The sequence below is a fragment of the Montipora capricornis genome, chromosome 3, assembly GCF_036669925.1.
Source record: "Montipora capricornis isolate CH-2021 chromosome 3, ASM3666992v2, whole genome shotgun sequence".
NCBI lineage: Eukaryota > Metazoa > Cnidaria > Anthozoa > Scleractinia > Acroporidae > Montipora > Montipora capricornis.
The window spans coordinates 53941444-53956643 of record NC_090885.1 but is presented as its reverse complement, the minus strand read 5'-3'; the positions used below and the strand labels follow the sequence as shown (position 1 = coordinate 53956643).

Genomic DNA, 15200 nt, shown 5'->3' with positions numbered 1-15200 from the left:
AGGTTGAAACGGTTGAGAAAGCATTGGCAGCGACCGCTGTCGTCTACGCGGGCCATTTAAAGTCGGCCGCGGGCTCCTACCGTGTTGCTTCCCTCAACTTGTAACCGCTGAGAAGTCTGGTAATAACTACTCCCAGGAGTTAACGCGTTTCAACCGAGAAACGGTTGGAAAAGTGTTCTATTGGGAAACCTCAACCGCTTCAACCTAAACCGGTTGAAACGGTTGATCCCAATAGGACACGACCTAATCTTCATAACAAAAACTTCGCACTTAAACTCGCTTTGAAGAGGAGGCAGACATGAACTCGAAAATGGCCTATTGTGGACCATTAAAACGGGAACATCCCTGTTAAAATTAACAGGTGTCTTTGAAATCAAGGCTCAAAACTTCATTGGTTCTGTTTAATTAACGTAGTTTTGAAATCCAAAGGAAAATAAAATGGTCATAGTAGCAATGCTTGTGAACAGATATCTTCTCTATAGAGGAAAGGAAGAAAATATACACTTTGCAGCGCTTCGGCGAATTCGCAAACACGAAGAAAGAACAACTTCACGAAAAAAAAGAGCAGGCAGTCATTAAATGTTTGATAACAGTACTTTTATTTGGTCTGTTTGTTACGTATGAGAATCTAACCCCTATGACGTTTGCTTGAAATTCCACTTCTTTCGCTTATTCTAAAATTGAAAAATGGCTAAAACTGCACGAAAAGTGCCAAAATTGCAGGGTAAAATGTTCGATTTTTCGTATCTCAGTCAGAAGTTCGACCGGTTTTATAAAAAAAAGAACCCTATTAAAGAAGAAAGAACAAAGCGCCACAGTCCCAAAGACGTCTTTTGTTATCGCTATTGTCTTCTTGAAACAAAGGAGCGTATGCATAATGAAGGGACCTGTGCGGAAATCTTGCCAAACCTTCCTTTCTTAGAAAAAGGAAGGAATTACAAGCTTATATAATGCGAACTTGAATCGATCCGAACAGTTCAAAATTACTCTCACCTTTTCACAGAACTGTGTAGTATTAGTAATGAGCTATCCCTTTAAATAATCACGTAGTATGAATAAAAGTATAAAACAAAACAGCTTTTTAGTTATAGACTAAAATCGAATGAAAACGCGAGAGGATTGAAACAGATTTCAAGCAGATAAATTTGATTTCGGGTTGAGGTAGACACGTTTCAAAACTATCAGTAAGCTAGTGTTCAGGTCTGCACGGTCCCAGCGGTGACCGGGTCCATTTTTAACGTTTCCAAACAGTGAAACCAGGGGAAAGTCCTCAACGCTGGAAATAAACAACTTGATTGGTTGGAACACACTGGAATGGAGGCACAACCTTCAAAAGTAGCTGGCATAAACAGAAGAGGTTAGAAATTGCGAAAAATGGTTTCACCATCCACCGGATTGTCAGCCCAGCTGGTACGTTTCGTTCTCACAACTGAAACGCGTGGGTTCTCTTAGATTGGCCTGAAACTTACGCTAATTTGACGTGGCTTGGGTTTCCGCATTGGGCACACTGAATGTTCCAAATTTCATGCCGAAATTTTAGTAATGTCCTATAGATCTGATGTCAGCTCCTTTTTTTTTTTCAACAAACATTTTTTTTTTGCATATCACGTTTGATATCCGTGTATCCAGAAGGACTGGTTGAAAACCACCTAAACTGTTACTGCAGTAGTCCAAGTGAAAACAATTGGCCCTTGCTTAGATAATCTGTATCGTTCTATCAAGCCCAGTTCTTACGAGCAACAAACGAAAACCGGAGTACCATCTTGACCATTTGCACCTTTTATTTAAAACAAACTAATCAAAGTCAAGGCAATGCGTCCAACAAGAGCGTGGAAACCTCGACGAAACGGTGGCGCTGCACTGGGAAAAACAATCCTCTTTTGAGAAGTGAACTCCAAATGTGTGCACATTTTTTCTTTAGCTTCAGAAATTTAATCTGGAGGATGGTCAGGTAGGCAAACACTTCCTGTACGAAGACATCAGTACATGACGCCGAGATGGAACAGCGTTCCGGTCATTTAAAAGATATAAACTTGAGCGTCCACTTATGTTAGCGTTGGACTGTCTTAGGTGAACTAAAGTAAAATGGATCTAAACAGCTCTTACAATAAAAAAGGAAATACACTGGATAAATTCACTGCCAACAACGCCGCGGACATTTTCCCCACCAAGGAACCCTTCATTGAATATCGCAAGATTTATTATTTCAGCTTCGTAGTTGTTCCAAGCGTGCCTTCATGTCTTCCATTTCCCCTTCATCATCAGATGGGACCATAGCTGCCGCTCCTTCCCCTTCTCCCTGTAAGATCAACAAATATGACAAAACACTACGTAAATAATATACCAATTCAATAGTGGGTTCACATAAAAGTTAGGAGAATATTTCTCTTACTGTAGCTAGAATTCTTTTGCACTGCGCATAATTCTTTTTTTCTTCAGCTCTCTCTTGATCGTCTTTCTTTCTTTCTCTACTTTTTCAAAGAGGTGAAAACTTGATCGTTGTAAGTCATAACAGTTTCAATACACTTTACTACGACTCCCGCTTCGACTAGCACGTAAGCTACTTGCGGGTTGCGACAATTCAAGATAATTTTTGAAAATAGATAGAGGTGTTTAAAAAGGTAAACAGTAAGTGTGCTATGCGAGTTGGGATTCGCCAATTATGTGGTTTGCATTCCACAAGACAACTAGCTATATACGTTTTCCCTTGATTCGACTGATTACTAGTAGATACAACAAACACCATTCAGTGCTCGCCTAGCTTTTTGCCAGTACCGCAAATGTCACTGAGTTAAGGTATCTTCTTTTTCCAGTCTAACCTCTGGCCTTTCAGCGAAAACCCAGTGCGGACACAATCCTAAGCCCTACAAAGAACATGACTTACAAATACTTGTCTCGTTGTTCAGCCCAAAACGTAATCTTTTGCAAACCTATGCTCGTGTGAAACGAAGGACTTACCGGTAGCTTGTCTGTCACATGTCCAGCTTGTCCAAGGGCACCTAGTGAAAAAGGTTTCCAAATTAACACTGACTATTCAACTACATTTATAGTCCATTTTCAACGTGACATTAGGTACAGAACTACCAAGACCATGCACTATTACATATTCTCTTAAGAAAATATGGAATTCCAGTAGTTTTAATGGGATCTTGGATTTTTCCAGTCTTGATCTGCATTGCAGTGGTTTGAATTCTTTTTCAAAGTCGAATGTTGTTTTTAAGTCTGTGAACACCGTCAGACAACGAATTTCTTCATAAAACTCCCCTTTGTTCTACAAATATAAGTGTTATGGCTTGAAATAGGTTGGTTCCAGTGCAGCATTTCCGGAAATGCGGTTCTCGAAAAATGGAAGGTAGCTCTAAATTGGCTCCCGTGAATTCTTATTACGTCACAATAGTGGGCACATTTTGTTCAGCAATAACTAGTGTTTCATCTGGTACCATGCCATTACTGTTAGTTGATACAGTAAAGTATTATAACCACTTTTTAGAGACTGTTATTAAAAGGGTTAAGGGGTCATTTTGTATTGAATTGACCCTTAAGCCCGTTTCTCGAAAGTCCCGAAACTTTACGGGACATTTTCGGGTGTCACCATTCCCTCTGCATCTCAAGAACGGAGAGAATTTAAGTCGTCAAACTTCACAGTCAGGTTGACTTTTAGCTACCTTGAAAACATGTTAAAAGATCGGCATTCCAACACAAGGGGTTGGCAGGTTCACAAATGTTTGGTTTTATCAACGGAGTTGATAATGTAAATTGGCTACCGTACAGAGATTCTCAGCTTTTAGAATCTCTGTACGGTGGCCAATTTAAATTATCAACTCCGTTGATAAAACCAAATTTTTGTATACTACTTCCCCACCGACGCAGCACCACAGTTTCTTCAGAAACTACCCCTTCATTCAATTCTTAGGTTCACAAATGGCTATCCGGGCCCGAAAAGTTTTCGGGACTTTCGAGAAACGAGGCCCCTGCTTCCAACTATGCGGCTTCATAGCTCAGTTGGTAGATCAGCATTGCACCGGCGTCACAGAGGTCACTGATGGGTTCATATCCAGTTGAAGCCACCTGAGATTTTCAGGTGTCTATAAGAGACTTCAATAGACCTTTTTACCGATACGGCGGCCATTTTGATTTATATTGTTTCGAAAGACATTATGGGATGCTTAGGGGACAAATTAATCTTTCTTTGCCCCCTGGGCATCCCATAATAGCTATTCGAAACAATAGAAATCAAAATGGCCGCTATATCTGCAAAAAGGTCTATTGTCCATGTAAGTCCGAGGATCACGATTTCCATTTAGTACTAAACCTTCAAAGATAAGCTGTATAGGGGAAACTTTAACAAGTACTCCTTTTTTTTCTCTGAAAGTTAATCCTTTCATTTGTTTTCTCAACAAAACAAACGGTTTTTTTCATACAAATGATACAGCCATTTGAGAACCTACTGTACGTGTACAGTGTATTTTCACCTTTTGTCACTTCAAACAAAATTTTGTCAACTTCTTCTTGCGCAATTTCCTCCAAGTCGTCATCTTCCATTGACTCAAATGTGTCTTCTAACATCTCTTCTATTATTCCTGCCTGGAAGCAGTGCAAGTACATCAAACAAGAAATTAATGTTACATTATTATCAATCTGTATTAGTTACTGTACAGAAAACGCACGAGACCATTACACATATTCCATCGGGCAGAATGCCTATTTTTCTCGGGACATTTACTTACAGTTCAAGAAACGTCCCAGGACTGTCATATTGCTCGTTATTATTAATAGACGCGAAAGAAGAATGTATTTCATTGGTTGCTATGCACGCGTGCCAATGCGCATTAGTATGTAGTTGGCGGGCAATACAAACAATGGACACTGCCTGCTATTTTCTCTTTTGTTCACTAAAATCAGACATTTGCGCGCAATACCTGTAAACGAGACAAAAAGATACAAGGTTTGTTACTTTAATTATGTAATGCATAAGTTTGGATTGATTTCGTTCAGTAAAGTAACATAACAACATATCCTTGTTTGATCATTTGCAATTAGGAAGTTAACCACCGTTAACTTATCAACCACCTTGATGCGACCGAAGAACTATAACGATTGTGAAATCAAAGGGTAAATGCGCGTCCTGTATACGGCAAAAATGTCTTAACTTCTCGACACAAATTTTGCACGAGCGAGGGTTTGTGACGATTCTGGGATAATACAGTCGTTCGAGCGAGCGTAGAGAGCCCAAGAAAGCGACAAGTGAGAAAGAATGGCAACTATTTTCTCATTTTGATTATGTTTTTGGGTACTTTGGACTTTTCAGTTTGTTTTCATGCGAATGATCTTAGCAGCGGGTAAGTTTTCAGAGCTTAAAAACAAGGCCGGCCGGGGTTTGAATTTTGTCGCATCGTTTAACATCATAAATACTCCATTGACCTTCAAATTGCAACCACACTCAGTGCTGTTCACATGGAGGAGCATTGTCGTCCACCAAAGGGCTATTACAAGAGCCTTGACTGTAGCGTCGTAATTCCACGCATCGGGGCGATATGTGATCCAAAACTCGAGGTTCTTAGTGCACTTTAAGCTGAACCTATAGTCGCCAAAAGGATCCAAAACGGCAAGCCTGTATTCATGGTTAAGTGGCAGGCGTACTCTTCCAGTAAAAACACTTGGGAACCAAAAGCCCACTTGCCAGAAGAGATATGATCGAGGACTTCGAAAGTCCTGATCCAGACCTCATTCGCGTAGAGGAAGCCCGGTCTCGTTTTTGTCCTGACGTTCAATAAATGAGAGAAGCGATCAAAGAGTGTTTCCTCCAGTGCATATCGAATGAGGCGTAGGTTTGCTTGGAGGATCGAAAACACTTTCCTTAAACTTCCGTCTAACCTCCGCCATTCCCACAAAAGTTTCCCGCGTTCATTTGCAGAGAAAAGTTCTTGTCGTCTCTGTCTACAAATGGCGCAACCAAACAAAATATGTACTAGCAAGGGTTGGACCAGGGGTTCTTTGAGCTCTGAAAAGAACTCCTGGTCAAAATCATTTGCGATCGCAGTGTTATCCATCATCATCGGTTTTTCGAAATGATATTTGTACAGTAGAAAACCAGTTTGACTAGTTGAGGTGCTGACGTTTGCTCCGCGCTTATCACGTACGAATCTGTCACACGTTCTCGATTGCCCAAAATCCACTTGCAATTCGTTCCAGGAATACATGAAATAAAAATCCACCACTAGCCACCTCCACTTCGGCTAATAGTTGTTAATGACATGAAGTTTCACATATTTGAAAGGTAGAATAGAATGAAATAAAAGGAAATATCACTTGGCCCCACGTGATTCCCTACACAAATAAATCCATACAGTGTAGATGAATTAAACCAAGACAGTCTTCAGGTACATGTAACTACTATTTAGCATGAGTGACGTTTTTGATACTGTAACAGTAAATTGTCTCACATTTGCTCTCCAGCTTTTCCCGATTTCTTTGAAAAATTGATAACACCCTTTTGAGTTTTCCTTTCATTGCCGGATATGCTGTAGAAAGATTTTTCCATTCCATTCAGGTTCGCTGTCTGGGCATCACAGCAGAAACACAATTTTGTACGAATTGCAACAAAATTATTTTTATTCACTGTAGCCTTGAAAACACATTTGTAGAGTATATTAGTGTACAGTGTACAACCATTCTTGAATACTATTTTCACTGAACAAAAATGTGAATGACATGGCTGAACCTTGCTCATTATACATCGATGCATGATTTATTTACTGAGGCTGTTGTGCAGTATTCCCATATTGCCTTAAAGTTTTTAATTATATTACTGGTACCTTCATCATTTCTTTTGACATTTCCTGCATTGTAGCCTGAATTTCTGGCACTTTGACCAACTGTTGCATAGTTCTCATCACTTCTGTGCTTTTTTCCAGTGCACCAGCCATGCGGAGAACTCCTGTTTTGGAAAAAAAACCATCGCTAATTTCCGTTTCGTGAACGGTCGATGCCATTTCTTAGTAACCAAGAGTTTTATTCGGTTACAGTTAGCTTTCAATAAGTTATTAGGGATAATTCATTTAATAGACTTTAAAATTGCGATGTTTGGAGTGGTTGTCTTGGTAGTGTAGTGGTTACGTGCGTTCGCTCCTCAGCCATTGAATCGAGTTCGATGTCTATTATCCAACTCAAGTTCATTTTTTTCTAATTTTTTTCCCTAAACTTTTTCCCTAAGTTTTTTTTCTAAATTCTCAGTGATATACGCTGATAAGGCCCGTTTTAAACGTCGCATTTTACATGTGCCGAATCTAATGCAAATGAGAAAAAATCTATTGTTTTCGCTCATTTGCATTAGATTCGGCGTTTAAAATGGGGCTAATTTAGTCTTAGATTGAGCATTTTTTTCATCATTTGCAAAGGACAAACTTAATAGTGAAAATTGTTCTAAGTGTCGTCCAAATGGCAACGACCGTTTACGTAACGAAAATTTGCCCAGCCGTCACAGAATGCACAATGCACAGGAGGCGGCGTGATCCAGTTGTTAGAGAGTTGGGTTTGCATGCGGCTTCCCCGGGTTCAAAGCCCGTTCTAAACTCTGGTGCCTGTTTCTCGAAAGTCCCGAAAACTTTTCGGGCCCGAAAGGCCATTTGCGAAACTGCCAACCGCTTGTTTTGGAAAACCGATCTTTTAACATGTTTTTAAGGTAACAAAAAGAAAAAAGGACTGTAGAGTTTGACGACTTAAATTCTCTCCGTTGAGATACAAAAGGAAATGTGACACCCGAAAATGGCCCGTAAAGTTTCGGGACATTCGAGAAACGGGCCCCTGATTTGGAGTGGTTTCCGGTTGTCCCGGATTCAATTCTACCACGCTTTAACCAACTGGTTGTTTCTTGCCAGCTAGGGTTCTTAATCATGTTTCTATTAAAGTTTGAATTGTTCCTTTCAGATTATTAAAAGTGGGGTGCCTGTGAACTAGCTGGATAACTATAAAAGCCTTTACATCTTTTACAAAACAAGTTTTTCAAAAAGTCAATGTATCTCGTACTCTTTATGCAAAACAATTTGCAGGTAAGTAAAGTGTTGTAAGTGTGAAAACACAGATTGACGAGTATTAATAAAGTCATCTGTAAAGTTTGTGGTATATAGAGGTAAAGGTACACCTTAGTTAATACCGGACGTTCCTTTACCCCCTAGAGGGTAACTCCCAGGAAGCCGACGGTGCACTCATTTTACCTCACTCTATCCATCTTCAGTGCTCCGTTAAAGCTACCTGAAGCTACACAGAATGGAAAGAAGTCGAAGCAAGGATGTGACGTTACCGGTACTAGGGGATCGAACTCGGGACATCTTGCACAGAGGCCCTGCACTAATAACCAACTGTGCCATTTACTTCTCCTTGGCTTTAAGGCATTATTAATGACATAACTCACCCAATTGGTTTTTCATGCCCATTTCTACAGAATTCAGTTGAGCCTTTGATGCATATATTTTGCTGACAGCCTTTTTTGACCTGACTATTTCTTTTGCAAGAATAGGCAAAACATCTTTCTGTCCCTTTTTTGCTGCATCTCTCAAGGTAGCTTTTGCTTTTTCTTCTTCTCTTTGAATGGCTGAAAGAAAGTTCTTTTTTTATATTAACACTATTACATGCACACTGTGGAATGAGTAGGAGTGAACAGTTCCCTTAATTGACTTTTGGCTCTCCAGATAATCATGTCCAAAAATGCACGTAGTACAGGGGCGGATTTAGGAAGGGGGGGGGGGGGGGGTATCAAGCGGTTTTACTTTAGATAATGATTAGTTCAGTTTCAGGCCTTTTCTTATTTCAAATACATTTTGCCATAATAGATATACATCATGTATGGACAACTGAATATAATAATATTATAATGCATATCAAATATGACAAATTATGATAAAAAACCGCACTGCTTTTCAAAAAGCTGAGCAACATGTTACTGTAAGTGTAACTGGCGTTTCTCTATTTTATGAAATGACGAGGAATTTCTCGGATAGAGGGCATATGGGGGGTGGGAGAAGTTCTTGGAATACAGGCAATTACTGATAAAGTTCCCTAGGACCCTGGAAGTTCCAGTTCTCAAGTAAAGATGAACAGGGTTGCATTTAACTCCACAAGATACACTTGTATATATATAATAATGCTAACCCTTTTAATACATGTGCGTCATCGCTAGAACAGGAACAGAAAACGGCCTTATACTTAAAGGGACACTTGTGTTGGATATAAAAATTGGGCGTGCATTTCTGGATGCAAGTGCGGCTGTCAGATTGCCAACTAAAGAGTAAAATGACAGATGGCTGAGATTTTTTTTATAAATCACAATGAAAGTTGCAATAAAATTAATTTGCAAAACAACTCAGATCATGCAGTTGCAAAACTTTTGTGCAGAAGGCTCCGATCAAGAGTTAGACTGTGGGAGCCGATTAGGAGAACCACTGTTCATTTCACCCTTAGCCTGTTGACTTCCAGGGGTGACCAGTATGTAAATTCTCCTCATACGTAATTTCAACGAAATGTCAGTCAAATACATGTAGGTGCTGAGAATGAAGATTATTATCTGCTTAAGTCTATAAGAGGTGTGATCTTGATATAAAAACAAATTCTCATGACTACCCAACAAAGAAATCTATGGTTTTATGAGGTAGGAGAATGAATGTTTCGATCTTGCAAATGAAATGGTTAACTTAACTTTACAGGGCAGTAAATTTTCACAATAAAACTACAGTATTAGTGCCAACACAGGGGACAGGCTTTTTGTACATGTTATACAAATATGCAAATAGTGCTGGCTTCTTTCCTTACAAGAAATTACCTTTTCCAAAAGGTAGTGTATCATTTGACAGATATTGACCAGATAAATTCTGTCAATGAAAATCCTTTGTTAGCACGTTGTAAATATTAATTTTGCAGGCTTTGTTACTTAGATAACAGGTTTTCAGTTTTTTAATAGAAATAAGGGCAGAATGCCAGTGAAAATTTTCATCCCCTGAGAACAACAAATTATCTCACTAGTAAAAATAATATTCAAATGGAGTGAGGAATGGTTGTTGGCTAGGGGTATAACTTATTTTTTGACCTTGTCTTCTCAACCTAAAGCACCTGTCCTTTTCTTAAGGACGTTCGCACGTACAGATTGTTTTAAAACTTGCCATGCAGAAAGGTAATGATCTACTTTTGCCAAAAAGGCAAAAAAAATGGGGGGTCACCATGCTCATTTTCGAGATCATGAGGTGCATTTTTAGAAGATTGCATTACTGTAAGACGATCTTAGCTTACAACTGTCGGCAATAAAAAAGCTACATTAGTGAAATTTAGATCAGGTTAACGTACTCAGTTCAACATAACTAATATAACTAAGTTAACCTTTGCTGCTGATGTCTTTTTCTGAGGTGAAATAGACCTTGAACAACGATACATATTAGTCTAAGAAAGAAAGCTTCGGTCGCACGAGAGCATAAAAGGCCAAATAATTGTAACTTCTCGTGCAGAGATTTTTTTTGTTTTTGTTAAAATGGAGAAAATTAAGAAAGGAAGTAATCTACGGAAAGAAAAATGGGGGTCATCGAGCATTCAAGAGAGTAAAATGGCTGCGAAGTTCTCAAAGATGAGTAGCATGATCACGGTACCCATTTCTGTAACATACCTAAAAATTGTGAAATTGTGTTTATTGGGGTAAAAATCACTTATTTTGGCTTATTTCACACCCAGACTTACATATCTTTCTAATTGTTCGGAAAATATTAATGTTTGGTCCGTTAAAACTGAATTTTTGATTTACCCATGACCCCTTGCAGGCGTGGTCTTTCATACAGATAGTCAATTTTGAGGCAAATAAAAAGTAAAAACAGAAAGCTTTCACTACATGGAGGATAGCATCCCCTCATTTAGTTCTATTGACACCCTAAACGCTGGCTTTCTGCTCCACTTTTTTGCTCCACTTTACAATTTGAGGTCAGAGCAATTTGAGGTCAGAGCAGAGGTCAGAGCAGATGTCTCTTTCCTGAAAATTGCCCCTGAAAAGACATTGTGGACTTCCCAATAATATCCATAGAGGAAAGGTTACCAAGCCTTGTGAAGCACATGGAAATCATGGCTTCTTTGCGAAGTAGATTTGTGATGTTCACTGGCACTCAAGACTAGGTTCAATATGGCCCGGCATGTTAAAAAAAACGTAGCGACTCAGTCAAAGGCTAATATTTTCGCGACCCTGAAAGCTACGATGACGAAACTGTGGAAATAGCTAGTGGAACTTGTGAGCATTCAGAAAATGCTTGGTTGGAACCCACTTACGCCTTGGTTGGAGCAGGAGCAACATTGAAAGAAGTGGTCTCGAAAAATATTATTGCGTAATTGCGGAACAGAAAAAGCGTAGCGACTCTTTTGAGGAGTGATTTCTCCATTCGTAGTGGATCCCTCAAACTAATTTTTCTGTATGTTAAAGCACAAGGTATGAGCATTTAGTTGAGATGGTTTTGAAGCCACAGATATCAATTGAAGACTTGTTTCAAACTATAACCTAGTGAGCGCCAGAATTCCAAAACACAGCGTTACAGTAAGGAAACTACGGAATTTTGAATCTTTTTAATGTGTTTTAATAAACTTGAACTGTTTTAATTTTGCTCATATGTAGTATTTACTGCGTGTTATCACTGGTTATTGTCCGTTAATCCACATAATTGTTCTCTCTTATGAAAAATGGTTTTGAAGACTTTCAATTTGAAAATTGTGTTACGCGTTACACTCAAAATTTGCCTATTTTTCTATCCTTTTCCTTTGTTTTCTCAAGAAAGGAAAGTCGCTTACCCTTTTTACACCCTGTATGCTAATCAACAAGGATAACCTTAGCATTCAGCAAAAATATAGCTTCATTGAAGACGTTAAACTGAATAAATCAGGAAATGTTTCTGAGTCACCCCCAAATGGGTACGGTGATTGTGCTACACATCAAAGCGATTGTCTATTTGCACTGTCACGCCATTGCGTGACATTTCCGAGAAGACCTGGGTCCACAGCTATCCCATGATGCCACATACTTTCACGTTCCATTCTTCTGGAAACTTTTTGCGCATTTAGCATCGTGTTTACCTGCGTGGTCTGCGGTGCATGACGTGTGCGTGACATGCGCGAAAAAATGCGCAGTAGCAAAGGGCGGGAATGTCCTTAATAGGAAACCACATAACACAATTTCACTAGTTATATGCAAACGTATGGGACTGTATAATGGATAATAGGTTTTGAGCAGGGACAATACAAAACAAGGACCCCAAAACTGGACCTCCAACTGGACCTCCTTCTTGAGCCCACTCAAAAGAAGAAAGAAAACAATAGATGGTTTTCACAAATGGCTAAAAATTCTAAAATCAAAATCGCAAGGCATTCTGAATTTTTATCTATTAAAGAAGGTTGAAGATGACCTAGAGATAAATCTTTTTCAAGTTTCCAGTTCCATGACGTCTTTCATTTCGAAAATAAAGCATTTTGAATTTCCAAATAATTGCTACATGTATTTGGCTGAAAAAAGATGCCTATCCATAAATTTCAGCAGTTTGAGCCTTTCAAGTACATTAGGAGATGTGTTCATTTCATCTCACGAGCATCAAAAGTAAGCGCTTTCATCGCAAAGTGAACCCCAGAAGTTTTTATTGATTACCAGCCACCATATGCATATTGGTGGACCACATGGCATCTCCATATGAACATTTCTGTAAAGTTTCATGAAACGCTTCTACAAAAAATAACTCAGAAACCATGTACCGCACAGGCTTGAGAATTGGAGAGGACTGGTTAAAAGATTTTGTTCCCCATAAAAAATATTCGAAGTTCTTGGCGTTTTTCATTCAATGATTTCAAATTTATTTTTTGTTGCATGCCAGTGAAACCTTCAAAAGTTTGAGGAACGGCGAAGGGAAATAAAAAACAGAGCCGCCTCTAATCTTCGGCTGTTTAAACAAGATCATACCACGCATCGTAATTCCTCCATTCATGCATAACTACAATTCCTTGCGCCTCTTGAACACAATCCCCTACATTTCAAAGAAAAATGTGTTCTTCTCCCGATCAGAGAACTGCCTCATTTGTTCACTTCAAGCTCACTCACTGCAGCAGCAATTACAGGTCATACTTCCAGCAATAATAACTATTGGTATTGTACAGCCATAACAATAATAATATTTTTAGTATTCACTGTAACTTATAACCACACAATATTATTCATTACTGCTGTCCTTCCATTGGATGAGGTTGAGCATGTTAGCAATAATTATCAAGGCCAAAGTTTGTGTTATCTGCTGAAGCCGAAGGCTGAGGCGGATAACACAAACTGGAGCCTTGATAATTATCGCTAACATGCGAAAACAGAATTCAATAATTGTTTTATTACGCATATTCCTGAGCTGAGCTCTGCCATGACAAAACTGATCAAACAGCTGGTTAGTGTGTTAGGTGACGTCACTTCTGCATGCGTAAAACTATTGTCTGTAGGTATGACGTCAATTCTACATATACATTGTATAAAATCTATCGTTTGTAGGTATGACATAAGAGAAACAGAGCAAGCAAGAATTAGCTGCGTGCTTATAGCCAATCAAAATCGAGCTGGTGACACCAATGTATAATAATAATAATTATGATGACATTAATTTCATTACAAACACTGCACATCAAGACTTAAAGTTAACCTCTTATTTGTCTGTCCAGATTTCTGCTTTCTTTCCTAAGACCTCTACACCATTCCTGAACCTGCACAACAGTAACAAATGAAGTCATACGATGTATATGCTCACAGTGAGTACTTGATGGCTTTTACAGCACAGGATATTAAAACAACATTAAGGCTATGTCATTTTAACCCACTGACTCCTGCGAGTGACTGACTTAACAGATTACTCTGTCTAATGCCAGACAATTTTACTTGTCAACTGGGGGCAATTCCTGGCCATGGATGCCTGACAAGTGAATGGGTTGAGACAACGATGAATGATGATTATCTGAAACATGCAGTGCTTGTAACATTTTTGGTAGTTGGTACCTGTAACTACATCACATCAAAGGCATTGATAATGCAAAATGGGAAACTGGGTGACTGCTTTCACAAATACATTGTACATGTACTGTATGGGATGATTCCTAAAGGAACAATCCACAATATACCTTGAAGTTTACTTGGGGAGGGGTGGTATTTTCGACTGCATATCCGCGTATCCACGTATCCACTTCACAATATACTTAGAAGTTTGCTTGGGGAGGGGTGGTATTTTCGACTGCGTATCCACGTATCCACTTCACAATATACCTAGAGGTTTACTTGTGGAGGAGTGGTATTTTCGACTGCGTATCCGCGTATCCACGTATCCACTTCACAATATACTTAGAAGTTTACTTGGGGAGGAGTGGTATTTTCGACTGCGTATCTGCGTATCCGAGTATCAACTTTACAATATACCAAGAAGTCTACTTGGGGAGGAGTGGTATTTTCCACTGCGTATCCGCGTATCCGCGTATCCACTTCACAACATACTACTTAGAAGTTTACTTGGGGAGGGGTGGTACTTTCGACTGCGTATCCGCGTATCCAGCCTGTTCAGAGGTGCAGCTTCAAAATGGCAGGGTGTTCTGCAGTTACTCCCATGTGCTTCTGGCAGATTATGATATTTGATATTTGATGACTTATGGCCCACAGCTGCAGGTATTTAGACAAAGTGACCTTGGGTCACCACCTCCAAATGTTTCCCTTCATACCAAATATTAGTGCAACTAACGATTATGATCAGATGAAGATGGATGGTACATGTAGATAGATAGATGGTCCCCAGTCTCCCAAGTTCCGTATGGCTTCATTAAACTTACTCACATAAAAACTGAAAAGTTTATCAAACTAAAGAAACTTAATAGAGCTTTGTGCCAAAAATTCTAAATTTCAGTTCGTAGGTGGAACTTTTTATAGCCTACGAATAATCATTGCTACAAGTACAAAATAAATCAAACAGACCTGCTCCTTCGGCGTCTTTTGAGGAGTTTTCCCAAACAATCCCATTGTTAAATTCTGATACCATAAATTTGATTACATGAGGAACGGATTAATCTCTTCTTCTTGATGCGACTCTCCTTGCAATGTGCAATGTTGTATACATGTTATGACGTCATGTTCATGTCGATAATACTTCGGTCGAATTTCGGACAGACTCGGGACGATCGAAGGA

The 15200-nt window shown here is 39.2% G+C and overlaps 1 protein-coding gene across 2 annotated transcripts; it reads right to left on the bottom strand.

Moving 5' to 3' along the window:
* Nucleotides 1-1763: 1763 nt before the first annotated feature.
* On the bottom strand, nt 1764-15161 carry LOC138043402 (charged multivesicular body protein 3-like). 2 transcript variants are annotated; one of them, XM_068889660.1, is made up of 7 exons: nt 14990-15161; nt 13680-13740; nt 8411-8590; nt 6816-6937; nt 4473-4584; nt 2959-2999; nt 1764-2299 (listed from the first exon to the last, which is right to left on the bottom strand). In XM_068889660.1, exons 1-7 carry the CDS (start codon nt 15032-15034, stop codon nt 2207-2209), a joined length of 654 nt encoding a protein of 217 aa, XP_068745761.1. In that variant the 5' UTR covers nt 15035-15161; the 3' UTR covers nt 1764-2206. The 2 variants fall into 2 exon arrangements, with proteins under 2 accessions (XP_068745761.1, XP_068745762.1); XM_068889661.1 differs by lacking the exon at nt 2959-2999 and having other exon boundaries at nt 1764-2327; nt 4449-4584; nt 14990-15135.
* Between the last annotated feature and the right edge of the window lie 39 nt (nt 15162-15200).

Coding starts and splice junctions, on each gene's coding strand:
- LOC138043402 (XM_068889660.1), bottom strand. CDS start 15,034: ATGGGATTGTTTGGGAAAACTCCTCAAAAGACGCCGAAGGAGCAG. Junction 13,741..14,989: donor AAAAGACGCCGAAGGAGCAG/GTCTGTTTGATT, acceptor ACTGTTGTGCAG/GTTCAGGAATGGTGTAGAGG. Junction 8,591..13,679: donor TCTGGACAGACAAATAAGAG/GTTAACTTTAAG, acceptor ACTTTCTTTCAG/CCATTCAAAGAGAAGAAGAA.